Genomic DNA, 17,199 nt, shown 5'->3' with positions numbered 1-17,199 from the left:
GCCAATGTTTTTAAAGTACTTGTTGAGTCATAGTAATAACTTTTGGGAGGCGTTACAAAATGATGAAAAGTCATAAGGTGCATACACATAGTCAGATCAGACAACGATCAGATATCGTTGTCTGATCGTCCTCCATGTGCTGGATGATCGCTATAGAACATCCAGCACATACTCCATTCCCCCAACTACTATAACGACCCTCGATCAACGATCGAGGTTCCCTATAGTAACCAGGCTAAACTTGTCGATATCGACCAGGTTGGCCTGCATGCACGGGCGATGGTCAATATCGACCATCTGTGTCCGCGCATCATTTGGTTGTTATAGGGGGTTAAAAAAAGGATGATTGAAATGATCAATGATAACCTAAATCATTATCGTTTAAATCGTCCTTTTTATCTGACCGTGTGTATGCAGTGCACCATTAAGCACCATAGAGGAGATTACTATAGATAATGATAGTGTGTGCAGAATGCAGGGCTGTCTCTTCTTTCATATACTCTTGTTTCCTTAGGCTTAGAGGACTAATGTGAATGCTTACAGAACAATAAATAGCTGATAAAGTTTGTGTACAGTACAAATATAAGGTTGTAACAGACAGATGTTTAATAATATTTGTTCTTTAAGATATGGGATTTCAATGGACATTGTCACCATAAATTAAATGCTGGAAGAGACAGAGCTGCTGAAATCTCTCAGATACTGGTGCTGAAGAGAGCTATACTGGTGGTCGGATGGGAAAGGTGTGTATTTTGTACTAACTCTGTGACACTTATTTTATCAATCTTTAGCCATTATAAAGCTAACTGTATCAGCTGTATTTGCTGTTTAATATATGTCCCATGCATGTTTTCACTGTCCAGTTGAACATAGAATCTAGTTTGTGGAATCTGGGACACATGGAGACAAAGGAGCCTATTCATCATTACTAAACAAATCGATTGAGGGAATTAGGTTTAGAGCTCGCATGGAGTTCTACCTAATTACCGGAGGAATTCATAATTCCTCCTTTCCATAAGCATCTATTCCGAAAAGCTGTCATTTTTGCGATGACAGCTTTTTGGGAAATAGATACTTTTCCCTGCCTGCTCTAACTTACCGCAGCTGTAACCAGTGCTGCGCATGCGCTGTTACGGTCACTAACGCCGCGCATAAGCAGCACTGGTTATAGCTGTGGTAATTCTGTGTCCGTCCACAGCTAAATGAGAGACTACTGTCTTCCACTGTGACACTCAATAAACTCATGCACAGTAGCTAAGTCCGTCAACTATCTTGAAACAGGGAATGGAATCTTCCTGGAGGAAGAAAATGAAGTGCGCTCAGTAGCTCTCCACTTTCAACACACTTAGGGGCCTATTCATCAAAACCAAATCGCCCAGTAACGCTAGTTTCTGCATATTTTAGTTACTGGGCCATTCATCATCAGGGGTCCGAAAAGGACCCCTGATATTCAGCAAACTCCGAAAACTGAAAGTTTTCTGGGTTTGCTTCCGAGAACAAGCTCCATCTTCAGACGGCACTTGTTCTCGGATCCCCGCTCCTTCCAATGGGAAGGCGTTCCGGGGATACAAAGAGGGTTCCGAGCAGATCCCTCCTTCGCCTCTTCACTACCTCCTCAGCGGCTGTGCACTTGCGTGACCTCGGGTCACGGGGAGCCGAGATGACGGGGAGGTGGTAAGTAACGCGGCTACTTTTGTAGTTGCGATACTAACTGAGGGTAGAACTGCTTTTTGGAGCAGTTGTCCCCGCACTGGGGCAATGATGAGTTGCTCTGGTGTCATGGCTCCCCCGCTGTGAGTTGGATACTTAAGTATCCCTCGCAGTGAGTTCAACACTTCAGGCCTCCGATGATGAATAGGCCCCTTAATCTGGCCAGTGTTTTTCAAATCCGGCACTCATGGACCCCTACCAGTGCATGTTTTCCAGATAATCTAGCTAGAGCACAGGTGTTTTAGTTAGGGATGAGTGGTTCGGATTCTGCAGAATCTGAACCGCACCGAACATCGAGGATCTGAGTTCTGACCCGACGACTCGGATCCCACTGCGAGGCCGAACGTCAGCCTCCTGACGTTGGATCCTCGCGAGGGTGCCGAACTCTCGCGAGAGGCGAGAGTTCGCCTCTACATAAGGCGCCGAGGCTGTGACTCGGCACCATTTCACTTGCAGGCTCCACACTGCACACTGTTCTTCTGATATCACTGGCTGAGTGGGACAAGTGACTGTGCTGGCAAAGTGGCTGTATAGGGGGCACACTGCACTCTGATGTATGCTGCGCTATACTCTGCTGATTAAGGGCCTGATTCAGATCCGCTCGCTATTTGTGAGCGCACGCTCTGAATCAGGGCGGGCCTATTTTTTTTAAATACCGGCCTCCAGGCCACTCGCACAGCTGTGGGTGACCACACACAGCTTGTGCGTGCGGCCTGGCGATGGTCACGATTATCGCGACCATCGGCATTGCGAGGAGACCCTTGTGGTAGGGTCTCAGCACTCACAATGCCAAGTGGACTTCCAGCTCTAATAGAGCCGGAAGTCCACTACTGACATCACGAGTGATGTCAGTAGAGCTGCCCACAAACGGCAGGCGTTCCTTCGGGAACGCCTCCCTTTGTTCAGCCACCCCCCCACCCGTCTAAAAAAGGGGCGAGCTGTCGATCAACATTGACAGCTGCCCCATTTTGCTGTGAGCTCCGGAGCGAGTGAAGGTCTCACTCGCTACGGGGCTTGCGCACGCCACATGTGCGCACTGGGCCACCATCGACCCACTTGCGAGCGGGTCTAAATCAGGCCCTAAGTGCTGTGTAAAGAGACTCACAAGTTGCTGTGCTGGCAAAGTGACTGTGTAAGGGGGCACACTGCACGCTGATGTATGTTGCATTGCTGCACTATACTGATTAAAGTGTCGAGACTCACAAGTGGCTGTGTGTAAAAAAAAAAAAAAGTAAAAAAAGAAAGTTAAAAGTTAAAAAAAAAAAAAAAAAGAAAACGTATTTTTTGGTGCTGTATCCCACTGTGTATACAGGCACCGTGACTTCTTGGGCCTTAGCCCTCTGTGTATACAAGCACAGTGACCCCGTGTGCCTTATCCCTCTGTGTATAAAATAAATTAAAAGCACCGTGACTCTGTGGGCCTTAGCCCTCTGTTTATACAAGCACCGTGACTCCACGAGCCTTAGCCTACTGTGTATACTTACACTGTGACTGCTTGGGCCTTAGCCCTCTGTATACAAGCACTGTGACTTTTTGGGCATAAGCCCTTTGTGTATAAAAGCACGTAGCCCTTTGTGAATACAAGCACTGTAACTCCTTGGGCCTTAGCCCACTGTGTATACAAGCACCATGACTCCTAGGGCTGTAGCCCTCTGTGTATAAAAGCACCGTGACTCCTTGGGCCTTATCCCTCTATGTTTACGAGCACCATGACTCCTTGGGCCTTAGTCCACTGTGTAAACAAGTACTGTGATTCTGCAGGCCGTAGCCCACTGTGTATACAAGCACTGTGATTCCTTGGGCCATAGCCCACTGTGTAAACAAGTTCTGCGACTCAGCTGGCCATACCGCAATGTGTATACAAGCACTGTGACTCCTTGGCTCGTAGCCATCTGTGTATACAAGTACTGTGACTCTGCTGGCCGTACTCCACTGGGTAGGTTGTTATGAGATGCAGGAGGCATCGTGATATGGCGTTGGTTGGTATGTGATACAGGAGGCTGTGGCGACATACAGGGGACTGTGGTGATATGGCGTAGGTTGGTATGTGATACAGGAGGCTGTGGTGAGATGCAGGGTACTGTGGTGATATGGCGTAGGTTGGTATGAGATGCTGGAGACTTTGGCGAGATGATATGGCTCCTGTGCGAAGCCGATGCGGGTCGCTAGTTTATAGATAATGCAATTAGAATTTATAAAGGTTGCACCTTTTTCAGCTTTAATATGTTACATTTAATTTCCATGCAAATATCCCCCACCTACTAAATAAATAAGAATAAAATATGTGTACATCATATTTTTTTTCTTTTAAGGATAATCACAATTTTCCGTCGGAACACTTTAACTCAATATCTGGTTCAGCCCTCAGAATGGAAAGGAGGGGTTCAGCACCGTGATGATATCTTATGTGCAGCATTTTTGCCTCCCCAAAGCCTGGTCACAGGTAAAAATAAAATCATATTGATTTGTGTGTATTTATAGACTATGAGGGATCATATCTGCGTTACCTTACCACCAGGTACATACAGTATGACTTGCCTGGAAATACTAATAGATATAATTTAAGTAAATGACTCTTTACAGTAGTGTAGGATAAAGGTGGTATAGTGACAAAAAATAAAGTTTCACAAAGTAGCTAATAGAGCACTGTTTCATCAAATGATAAACGCTACTTCACCTCCATAAGGACCTTGGGTCGTGAGTCCTAATATGTCTGTTTATGGGCAAAGAGCAATATAGCTAATGTGTCACATCTTAAGTCAAAACTTTTAAAAGTTGATAATGTAGAAATAATTGTGTTTTTGTTTATTTTGAACATTTATTGTCTCCACAGCTAATGTTAATAGTTTAACTTTCAACCTTGCCATCAGTGAAATCTAATAGAATTGTGTTTAATCCGGGCCGCCATATGCATGACTCATGAATGTGATTATGTACGTTTTTTTGGTCATGCAATGAATATTGAAAACAGGAACTTTTGTTTCCCTTTATATTATCAATTGTATATTGTGCACGAAAAATATACTTCTCTGACTTATCAGCCCATGCTGCAGTTATTCTGACAATAGGCTAATCAGGGTGTTATCTTCAGATTCCTTATAGACACTGCCTATGGGCTCTATTTATCAACATTATTTTTACTAAAATAATGTGAAAAAGGGTGTTTTCACACCCTTTTCACATTATTTTAGTATCACCTATAGTTATTACAGGGCAATTGGAGTAGAATTCGTAAAATTCTACTCCAACCCCTAAGTATCACTTATTTTTAGTAAAGCAGATCGCATTTCCCATAACTGTAATGGGAAATGTGATCTGATCATAGTTACTAAAAATAAATGTGAAAAAAATTTCGGGGGAAGCCCTGTGACCTGGAGGTGGCGTTATCCAGGGTCTCCCCCGGTTACCGGACTCCTGCTCTGCTCTAACGGGGAGAGCAAAGCCGGGAGTCGGTCCCAGTGATCAGCTGTGTGGTCTAAACAGACCGCAAGCTGATTATTGTAAATAAAAATAAAAAAAAATGTACTTACCTGACTCCAGGGACCGGTGATGACTCCCCTCCGGTCAGCTGGTCTCCCACAGTGCACTGCTGCCCGGTCATCAGGTGATCGGGCCCCAGTGCAGTATGGGAGATCACCTGACCGGAGGAATGGAGAACATCACCGGAGGCCTGGAGCATGCAGGTAAGTGTAAGTAAGGGAGAGGGAGGTCGTGGGGGGGAAAGGGGGGGTCGCAGGGGCCCACGATCGCGGGGGGTGGGGCTTAGCACCGGGGGGCGGGGCTTAGCGCCGGAGGGGGGGTAGCTGCGGCGAACGATCGGCGCATGCGCAGGCACTTAGGGCTCTATTTATTAACATTATTTTTACTAAAATAAAGTGAAAAAGGGTGTTTTCACACCCTTTTCACATTATTTTAGTATCACCTGTAGTTATTACAGGGCAATTGGAGTAGAATTAGTAAAATTCTACTCCAACCCCCAGTATCACTTATTTTTAGTAAAGCAGATCGCATTTCCCATAATTGTAATGGGAAATGTGATCCGACCACAGTTACTAAAAATAAATTGTAAAAAAATACCGGGGGAAGCCGTAAAAAAAAGCTGTAAAAAAAGAAAAAAAAAAATTAAACATTTTTTTTTTACTTACCTGACTCCAGGGACCGGTGATTGGGCCTCCGGTGATGGCTCCTCTCCGGTCAGCTGGTCTCCCATAGTACACTGGGGCCCGGTCATCAGGTGATCGGGCCCCAGTGCAGTATGGGAGATCACCTGATCGGGAAGCCCGGAGAAGATCACCGGAGGCCAAGAGGATACAGGTAAGTGTAATGAAGGGAGGGGGGGGGTCGCGGGGGTTCGCAATCGCGGGGGGGGAGGGGGGGTCACGGAGGTTCGCGATCGCGGGGGGCGGGGCTTAGCATCGGTGGGGGGGTAGTAGCGGTGGTCGGTTGGCGCATGCGCGGGCTCTTAGTCGCAGTATTTTTTCCGAAAATACCGCGACTAGATTGCGGATGGGATCCGCAGGGACAGAGCTTTATCGCAAGCTCTGTCCCTGCAAGGGATTTATAGTAAATCCCTGTGATATTGCCTGAATTCGCAATGCGAATTCACTCGGTAATATCACACTACAATCCGCATTCAATATGCGGATTGTAGTAAATAGAGCCCTTAATCACGGTATTTTTTGCGAAAATACCGTGATAAGGCTCCGAAGGGGATTAGCAGGGACAGAGCTTTATCGCAAGCTCTGTCCCTGCAAGGGATTTGTAGTAAATCCCTGTGATATTGCCTGAATTCGCAATGCGAATTCACTTGGTAATATCACACTACAATCTGCATTACCAATGCGGATTGTAGTAAATAGAGCCCATAGTGAGCAATAATAGTGAGATACTGCAGATCATTGTATATCTTAGTGTATATTAACACATTCTTTTTCTATTCCTTACTTGCACTATGGGCCTGATTCAGACCCGGTCGCTAGCAAGTGTACGCTCGTTGCTGGCGATGTTTGCTATGTACGCATGCATATGCGCGTGTGCGAACTAGTTTGAGCCATCGGGAAGCGTTCGCTTGCCCAGCATAGACAGCCCAGTGGAATGAGTGACATGAGAGGCCGTTTGTGGGTGGCAACAGGGGCAGGCCAGTAGTAATGGGGGAGTGGAGGTGCGAACGCAGACGTGCCTGAGTGTTTCAACGCCGTTTCAGAGGCGTGCATAATTAATAGGCACCGTCATAGTACACGTCACCTGGCTGGTATTTACACTGAACCAGGGTTGCCTACCTTTAATATTCTCTTCCTGGGAGAAGCCCGGGTAAGAGAAGCAGCAGGGGGCCGACGGGGGCGGGGCTTGACGATTCGCGTCATTAAGCCCCGCCCCCTCGCGGGAAAATTGTCGCGATTGGACACAATTTACATAGGGGCGGGGCCAAATGCTGTGATCCATGCAGAATCACAGCTTAATCCCCGCCCCCTTCACGGAGACCCGCGATTGCCGCGGGTATTCTCCTAATTCTGCCCACTTCACTAGGAAGTGGGCAGAATGCGGGAGAAATGCCTACCCTTCCGGGGGTGCGGGGGGTTACCCGAAAAATCGGGAGCCTCCCGCGAAAACCGGGAGGGTAGGCATGTATGCACTGAACTGCTCACAGTGCTTGCGGTAGGGTAAAGGCAACCAGAAGCGAATGCTCCCGATGGTACCTGATGTACCGATGGTTGTATACACTTCCTGGAGATGATGTGCGCAAGTGGATGTCTTAAGACAGGCTGGTGGACATCTGCATACACAAAGCGATCGCACGCCAAGACATAGTGGGTGTGCTTATGCATTGCCGTGTGATCGCCTGCCTTGCTGGGTGTGTTCCGAATTTGCATATGCTGGGAGCGAGCGTACATATCTAGCGACTGGGTCTGAATCAGGCCCTATGTTCTGTGATGGTAATTGGACATTAGTTTTAATATAATCAATAAAAGGTTTGTTTTATTCTTGCTTCTCCCCCCACCCCAATTCTCCCTCCTCCCTCTCCCCATCCCTACTCCCCTTCTCTTTACCCATTTGGAGAGTGCCCCAACAAGGAGTTCTGTTCCATCCCCATTCTTATATAAACCACTTAAACAAAGTTCATCTCAGCATCAGGCCCATACTGTTTCAAAAACAAAAAAAAACAGAACTGATCTAAAAAACAAAAAAAACAAAAATGCGCTATCACCGAAATCCCAATCACAATGTCCTGTTTTTTCCGGGAATGCTGCATATAGTTGCAATGTGCCAATCTATTTAGGATTTAAATTATGTTCCATCAAGCTCTCAGAGTCTACCTGTAGCTGCATACTGTACATAACATAGATGATGTGCAAGTTCTTTTTATTTCTTCCTACCCAGGAAGTTACGATGGAGAAATGGTTGTTTGGAATAACAATACAGAAAATGCTTCCAAAAAACTTCACCCTGATCCTTCTAAAGCACTGCGGTCAAAATCAGGTAAGGAATTGATAAATAACATATAATGATTTAGCAGGCTTGCTGCTGGTATGGGACAACATGTTTGTGGTCACTCTGATATAGTATAAGTTAAATAAAAGCTGGGACTGGTTTACTTTGTTTTAAAACATTTTTATTATTGCATAGTGCAAGACCTGTGGTCTGAGGGGCAGTAACTGTTCATCACTTGCAGTTAATTTCCACATTTTAATTAATTATTTTTTGTCAGCATTTGTCCTTCAGTGTATGACTCTTACCACAACTTCATATGTATTTACATACATCCCACAGTGGGAAGCAGTCGGGAAGCCGATGGACGGAATACCGACCGCCGGCTTCCCGATTGCTTAATCCCGGCAAGGCACAAATGACATGAGTCGAAATCCCGACGCCTGTCATCTTACACATGCCAGGAGCCCGACACCCGGCCTACCGATCTAAGGTAAGCCGGGCGCGGACAGCCACGGGGGGGAGGTTAGGTTTAGGGTTCCGGGGGGGTCTTAGGGTTAGGCACCCCCCCGGGAGGTTAGGTTTAGGCTAGGGAAAGGGGGGTTTAGTGTTATGCACCCCCCGGGGGACTTAGGTTTAGGCGGCGATGAAGGGGGGGTTAGGTTTAGGCACTTAGAAGGGGGATTAGGGTCAGGCACTTGGGGGGAGGTTAGGGTTAGGCACCCCTAAGGGAGGGTTAGGGGGTAGAATTAGGTTAGTACATACTGTACTTGCCTTTCACAATCGGGATTTCCTCCTCTGCCGGGATGCCGCTAACGGGATTAGAACCGCCGGCCGCATATCGTATGTATGGTTTTCCTAGTAAAGCTTTTAAATTGTAGAACAGTATTGAATACTCGACAGTGAGTGGAAAGGCATCCAGCTTTGTTTTTCTTAGCCCTTTATGACATTACCAGCGGTACTACTTGTATTGTCATGTTTTAATATGAAATAGTTAGTCTTTCAGATTGGTGCTTTATATTTTATTACATTCTGTTTCCTATTTTAAAGATTGAAACCTTTCCTTTTGTTCAGGCACCGCTGCCTTTCTACAAACTACTCATTTTTCAACTGTTTTTTTCCAAGACTATTCAACCATTAAATTATGTTTTAATTCTGCACGTGTCTAACATGTTCATTTAAACTGTGTAATTGCAATATTCACCACCCAAGTCAAAGGTGCATTATGGTTTTATTTATATTTCAATCAGCTGGTTTGTACAGAGATCTATTTCTTAATATAATTGTATAAAGAACCTGGTCAAGTGCATTATAATTAGTTTAACAGTCTATCCACATTAATTATGAAAATGCTGTGCAAAAATGATTTGCATATTTCTTGCATAAGTAATGTATATATTTCCACAATTAAGTTGATGTAATTAACAACCTCACTGGCAGTGATTAAAATGTATGAGATAACTGTATTTTGTTAAAAGAGTTATGTAGACACTTTTATAGCAACTCATTAAGATATTACCATAAAAGAAAATACCATATTTATTTAAAGAACTGACACCTACTGAGTATAAGTTTTTAGAGGTTAACTGTTATTATTTAAAGTGCTCACTATATGTTGCAGTCGCTAGGATGCCAGAGCCATATTTCTTGTATATGGGATCGTAGTCGCAATATGTGACATGCTCTGAAATGGTCATGACACACCTGTTACATCCCACAAATGCTCTCTGTCAATCACACTGAATAAATTTTGCTGCGAGTGTGTACCTTGAAGCATATGCTGTGCGACTTAGAAGCATGCATGATTTACCGATAATCGTTCAATTGCGTAAACATTGGGATGCGGTTAATATCCCGATGATCGGGATGCCGACTGCCAAAATCCCGGCGCCAGAATCCCGATCACTGAGAGAATACCGGCGCCGGCATCCCGACATGACTGGGGATGCCGAGGTTGGAATCCCGGCAGCCGGCATCCCGATCGTAAGGACCCCGGAGCAAGGTAAGTATTAGCCGTGCAGGGGGAGGGTTAGCTTTAGGTACCCCAGGGGGAATTAGGGTTAGGCTGCGGGAAGGGGGGAGGTTAGGGTTAGGTTCTATACATGGAGGTGGTTCAGGCACCATAGGGGGGAAGGTTAGGGTTAGTTACTAAGGGAGGAGGGTTAGGTTTAGGCACTTACTGGGAGGGTTAGGGTGCAGGGTGGGGAGGGTTAGTATAAGGGTACAAAAAAGAAGGGTTAAGGGGTAAATAGGTCAGGGGAACAGTGCTCAGCATTCCTGTCAGGATTCCAACCATCTGTATGCCGCTGTCACTGTACTCACAGCCGGCATCTCCTCCGTCGGTATTTCATAACGATTCCGTAAACATCGGCATATTGTACAGCTCTGAATTAGGCCCAATCGTCTTTATTTTAGCTAGTGCCCCAGGCCGTGTGATTTTACTAGATTGTGCCACTTGGATCACTGCTAAAACACCATTGTGAATGAATATTAAAATTACAATCTTTGGGGCCTATTTATCAATTAGAGCCAATAACAAAGACTTTCTATCACCACTTTGCAAGCTGATAGAAAAGCTTTTTAGGTATATTTATCAATAAAAATGTGCAGGTGCAGCTGAGCAATACTCCAATCCCCAGCAATACTGTATGGCAGTGATAAGGAGAGACATGGGGAGATGTACCAAGCCTTCTAAAGAGTGGAGGAGTTGTCCATAGCAACCAATAAGCTTCTACCTATTATTTTATAGAATGTATTTGATAAATGCTACGTAGAAGCTGTTTGGTTGCTATGGGCAACTTCTCCACTTCACCATTCTTCATCTCCCACTTACTGCTTTGCTGGCACATGAATGCATGACCCAGTGAGAATATTTCTCTTCTCTTCCCCATGCTGTACTGGTCCCATACCAAGTCCACAGAATATCATATCCTTATGTTCCATCTTGTCCTATCGGTATGAAGTAAATACATTTTACCCCACAATAGAAAAAAAATATTTTATAATGCTGAAACTTGGACAACCTATCCAAAATGCAAGCTCACTTTTCTCCATCTGGGTACATACTATACGATATGTATCCAGCAGGCGGAAAAAGGTGATAGAACAAGATATAGCGTTGGCCGTACACACTGCAAGATTGGGTATATAACTGCGCGATATATATCGTTACATGCTGCATAGTGTCATACACCACATCGTCCCATCTGATGTTCAGGGCAGTGTACAATCGGACGTACACACTATATGATCTGTACAATATAGTACATTGTGACGATATGCTTTGGAACGATGTATCATACGACATATCTTATAGTTTGTACCCATCTTAAATTTGGCTTAGCTGATCTTTCCAAAAATCAATTGTAACCTTTAGAGCATATGGATACTTTTTTGCCTCATCATTTTAATGCATAAACATATTTACAAATCCAGCTAACAGGACTATTAGGAAGAATACAACAAAGAGTTTGAAACAAATACAGCCCTGATAATTGCAAAGTAAGTACATAGAAATCTAATAGTCTTCAACCAAACGCTGTGTATTTAAAATGAGCTTCAGGTGGACACTATAGCTATAAATCTGTAGGCAGTGAAGGAATTATTGGTATGGTATTTCAGTACACAGTATCGATAAAACCAGGTGATAGTCATTTATAAACGAGACAATCTGAAAATGATTTTTGTTACAGACTCTCAGCTCCATAGTGCTGGAAGAAGAAGCATCTCATTGTCATCTTCTGGAAGATATACACGCTCCTTTAGTGGCTTCTGCAACACAGACTCTGACAGCAATAATACTGTAACAAGATTGTTCTTCCTTGGGGCAAGAAAACATATCTCAGCAACAGGTGAGAGCTTTCCAGAGATTTCATTGCGCACAAACATATTTGCTATAGAAGAAGTTCTGTCTTAAAAATGCATCTCACATCTCTAAAGCACAAGCGTAAAGTACTAAATGAAAATGCTATACAGACTTTGTTAGGGAAAGCAAGATTTTCATGGAGTATTTTACTAAAGGTCATCTACAAAGCTGCAGAAATGCATTTCGGTGTTGGTCCTTGATGCCTAAGGGCCTGATTCAGAAGTGGATGCAGTTAGCGCTGCTGCTGTATCTTTGTATGTCGAGGGTGTGCTAAATTATGCAAAAGCCTGAGGACGCATCTGCCGGCTTCTGTGATTTGCTACTGCGTACAACTGCGTGACCATCAGGTAACGCATGATGTCCAGTTAAATCACACAACCTTGCCTCTGGCTTTTGCACGCCCAGAAAATGTGGCTGACATGCCCCAGTTTTCTGGAACGCTTCCTGTCACCTCCCCCAAATGCCAGCAGCATGCCAATTATACTGCGACATTTGGGGCACTGCAAGTGACAATGCAGCCCCAGATATGTACATGCACAGTGCAGCTTCTGCACATGCACAGATCTAAACACAACGGAGATGTGCGTAACCAACGGTTTTACATACAACTCTGAATTAGGCCGTAAGTTCATTATTAGTGGATGGAGGAGACAGCTGAGGTGCCAAGTGTAGCCCCTTTGGGTTCTCCTCTTCACAGTACGTTGACAGTAATTTCTCCTGAAGCTATACTTCCTATGTAGTTCTACAGCTGCTCCACTCTTACAGTCCTTATATTGGTTGCCTGTATTTTACTGAATCCAATATAAAATAAATCTACTAGCATACAAGGCTGTGAACAAGACTATACCAGCATACATTTCTTCACTTGTCTCAAATGATATCCCAATTCCACCCCTCCACACTGCACAAGATCTGTGTCTCTCACACTCATCGCTTCCATTCACAGTTACATGTCTTCTTTTGTGTTGTACCCACTCTGTGGCATTACTCTAGCCTCCTAACCTTCAAACATCCCCTAACTCTCCTCTTTAGGCAACTTATCAAAGTCCAGAACCACCCACATAAGTACCATGTGCTATTCTACCCGATTACCTCTCCACTTAACAGTTCACATAAAATTTACATGTGTTCTAATCTTTTTCTATACTGAAACAATCCTTAGTCCATAGACAAATTCTCTATTTTTGTGTGACTGGATCAGACAGCCCACCAAGCACTTGTTAGCCTTGTAATCTGGCTTGACCGGTATGCAATATGCAACACATGACCTCATGTATTAACCTCCTCAGCATTGCCCTCTTAAATCTCTATCTGTAAACTCAATCTTGTTTATTTAATGTATTTGTTCTTAATGGTAAAGCACAACAGAATATGTTGTCAATATATAAATAAATGTTAATAGTAATGTAAAATACAAGTTTCTAAAAGTAAATCTATCAATGTAAACATAAATCACACACAAAAAAAGGAAAATATTAATACAGATATGCATAAATTGCAAACAGACCTGAAGTCTCCTTACTGAATTATTTTTTTTTATCATGATTTACCAAAGAATAGTGTTTTATTAGAAAATTAGGAAAATGGATTAAATTAAGGGTGTAGCTAAAAACCCACAGTACTGTGTGCAGAAAGCTTGTCCTGATATGGTGTACAAGCCAAAGTAAAATAATAAATAGACAATGAAAGGCCTAAATAACGTGCATCACCAACTGATACTGCTGCTATTCTACAGCCAAGACTTTATTTCCTGATTTATTCATGTTATTAAAATAAATAAATAAATGAAATCATTGGTTCTAATTGAATTTGCTTTGAAATGGTTTACTTTGAAGACTACAGTATTAATTACATTGCTACATGTCAGAGGTACTTTCAAGATCTTTTTGGTTTATAGATTTGAAAGAATGAAGACTTTTTTTTTACTAACTACAGTCACTGTGGCATCAAATAGAGAGCACAGCAGTGTACAATGACCTCACACTCACACATATAACCTAATCCCATTTCTACAGACCTGGCTGAGCGTCTATCATTTCACATGTATTTAACTGGCAGAGTTAAAGTAACACTGTACGGATGTGTGCATGTCAAAGGCAGCACATGGTGGAGAATGAGGTATTTTAAAACAAGAGCATTAATGAAAAATACATATAATTTAAAGCTGCAGTGGTCTATTTATTAAGTCATCTGGTGCACTGTGGGCCTGATTCAGCAGTGCACTGTGCAGAATGGGTCCTGCGTAATTGCATGCAGCCCCTTCTATGCCTCTGCCTGATTGATAGGCAGAGGCATTTAAGCGGCTGTGCGGGGGCGGCCACTGTTCCCGGGAGTGGCAAGCCCAGGGACTGTGTCGACGCAGTGTCCTGGGGCTCGCAAGCCGGCCAGCCTGAGTAAGCTGAGGCTTTCTCAGCTTGCTGGTGGCCCGGCACCGTCCACCATCGCGACCATCGACTACCAATGGTCACGATGATGATCCCAGCCTGCAACCTCCATCGCAGTGCTGTGATCGCAAATACAGCAGGGGCTGTCATAGACCTCCTGCTGCATTTGCATACTAGCAAGGACGTAATTGCAAAGCTGCATGTGTGCTGGTTTGCAATTGCGATCCTTGCTGAATCACCCCCTGTATCCATTGAAAAACACGTTTGATTAGGTCATCCAATCAGGTCTCTCAAGACAGAGGGTAAACTCTGAGAGGATCTGCTTTTCTTTTTATTTCCATCCTCCCTACAAATTGTCTACTGTCCTATTTTGATGTCCATTCGAATAGCAACACTTTAGTTCAGGTTATGTCCAAATATATCTGAATGCATGACCATTGACGTAGCTTAGAGCTATGGTGTGAGAGCAAGTGTATGTTATTCTCCCAATCTCCCCAAGGAGCCGGCATGGCTACCTTGTGGGGGCAAGTTAAAGGGAAGTGGCTAGCCACCAGATGGGGTGTACTCAGCGCAAGGAGGACAGCAATTTGGTGACTGTATGTAATAATTTAGCATATTATGAGGCTGGATATTGACAAGTGCAACTTATGGCTCTCCATTTCTTTTGGAACTACAAGTTTTAGCTTGCCGACTGACAGGGCATGCTGTGAATTATAGTTCAACAACACTGAAGAACTACAATCACTGATAAAAGGGGTGTGGTATGAGAATGTCAGCAATGACCATGTTCACTTTCATCATGTAGACACTCATGTAATATCGACAGGTTAGAATGTCGACATATTGTCCCTGGTGGCCCAGCAGTCACTTGCTTGCTCCTGACAACTGCAGCAGCTCAATCGTGGCTTCCGGGTTCCGATGACCATATGACTGTCACTTCCGGGTCAGACCTCTGATGCTTTAATGTGTATTGCTCCCCTATCCCTAACCCTATTCCACAACCCTCTGTCTAGTTCCTAACCCAAACCCACCCCCTTAGCCTAACCCTAACCCTCCCTCCCACAGACTAACTCTACCCCTCCCGCCCACAGCCTAACCCTAACCCTCCCCCTGCAGTCCAACCCTAATGTCGACATCATAACTGTCAACATTGTGGGGTCTACATTATGAATTTCATATTCATATTAGCGATCCCTTCACTTCTATAACACCACAGGGACAGGCTCCTTTTAGAGCCCGTGTCCCTGTGGGTGTTTTTAAATACATCCGAGCGATAATTAATATGTTATTGCTGTTATTAGCTGCAATAAGAAATTATAATTATTGGGTGTAGGACTTGATAATTGATAAATGTACCCCTTATTGTTTTCCCACCTCTCATATGTTCTGTATTGTGCTCTACCTATATGCTCTCTATTGTGCTCCTTGTCAGAACTCCAGCCATCCCTCTCGTATTGTACAAGCTTCCCCTGACATGCTCCCCCATGTTCTTTATTGTATTCCATACACTCCCCCCTTCCATCTGTAAGTTCTTAAATGTACGTCTCTCCCTAATCTGTACATTATACAATGTGCTCCCCTCTTCACTTGTCACTTACCTTAGGTCGCCTTCTTCTTCCCTCACCGTCTCATTGCAAGTTATCACATCTCACCTGTGACGCAGCTGGGAGCAGAATACTGATATGGGCTGCTGGGAGCAGAATACTGATATGGGCTGCTGGGAGCAGAGTACTGATATGGGCTGCTGGGAGCAGAATACTGATATGGGCTGCTGGGAGCAGAGTACTGATATGGGCTGCTGGGAGCAGAATACTGATATGGGCTGCTGGGAGCAGAGTACTGATATGGGCTGCTGGGAGCAGAATACTGATATGGGCTGCTGGGAGCAGAGTACTGATATGGGCTGCTGGGAGCAGAATACTGATATGGGCTGCTGGGAGCAGAGTACTGATATGGGCTGCTGGGAGCAGAGTACTGATATGGGCTGCTGGGAGCAGAATACTGATATGGGCTGCTGGGAGCAGAGTACTGATATGGGCTGCTGGGAGCAGAATACTGATATGGGCTGCTGGGAGCAGAGTACTGATATGGGCTGCTGGGAGCAGAATACTGATATGGGCTGCTGGGAGCAGAGTACTGATATGGGCTGCTGGGAGCAGAGTACTGATATGGGCTGCTGGGAGCAGAGTACTGATATGGGCTGCTGGGAGCAGAGTACTGATATGGGCTGCTGGGAGCAGAGTACTGATATGGGCTGCTGGGAGCAGAATACTGATATGGGCTGCTGGGAGCAGAGTACTGATATGGGCTGCTGGGAGCAGAATACTGATATGGGCTGCTGGGAGCAGAGTACTGATATGGGCTGCTGGGAGCAGAGATCCTGTAGTAGTAGTCTCTCTGGGACGGGTACTCAGGTGCCAGGAAGAGGTACCATATAGTGGGTGGCCGTGACGGTGCCCTAAGTGGGGCAAATATATTGTGGACACTGGAGCAATGGAGGAGGTGCCTAGGAACCAATTTATCATAAACAGTGCCTTACTGGATCAATTTAGCAATAACATATAAATGGGACAGCTCATCAGTATAGCTGCCTCATTGGTACTGTCCCGAAGTGCTAAGGAATATCCTGGTGCTATATACGTAAATATTATTATTATTATTATTATTAATAAGGGTTAACAGTCTTTGATCTGGATTGCCATATTTTGGAATGGTCCATGAAATAAATCACTACTAATAGTCCCCAGCCAGCACTCCCTGTACATAGCTGTAGCTACACCTGCTCGGCCCTCGCTAATCCCCAGAGCATGACTA

At 44.6% G+C, this 17,199-nt stretch overlaps 1 protein-coding gene across 2 annotated transcripts in view; it reads left to right on the top strand.

The window, feature by feature from the left end:
• The window catches only part of WDR49 (WD repeat domain 49), a 210,970-nt gene that overhangs the window by 142,514 nt on the left and 51,257 nt on the right, over positions 1–17,199 (top strand). For both annotated transcript variants that reach the window (XM_088452316.1, XM_088452315.1), the window contains 4 exons: positions 628–743; positions 4,023–4,153; positions 8,089–8,187; positions 11,829–11,987. In XM_088452316.1, coding sequence (XP_088308442.1) covers positions 628–743; positions 4,023–4,153; positions 8,089–8,187; positions 11,829–11,987 — 505 coding nt within the window. The remainder of the gene's footprint in view (positions 1–627; positions 744–4,022; positions 4,154–8,088; positions 8,188–11,828; positions 11,988–17,199) is intronic.

This window comes from Taudactylus pleione, unplaced genomic scaffold (genome assembly GCF_031769625.1).
Source record: "Taudactylus pleione unplaced genomic scaffold, aTauple2 ptg000037l, whole genome shotgun sequence".
Lineage (NCBI taxonomy): Eukaryota > Metazoa > Chordata > Amphibia > Anura > Myobatrachidae > Taudactylus > Taudactylus pleione.
Note: the sequence above shows the minus strand (reverse complement) of the source record. Positions and strands in the feature narration are given on the sequence as shown.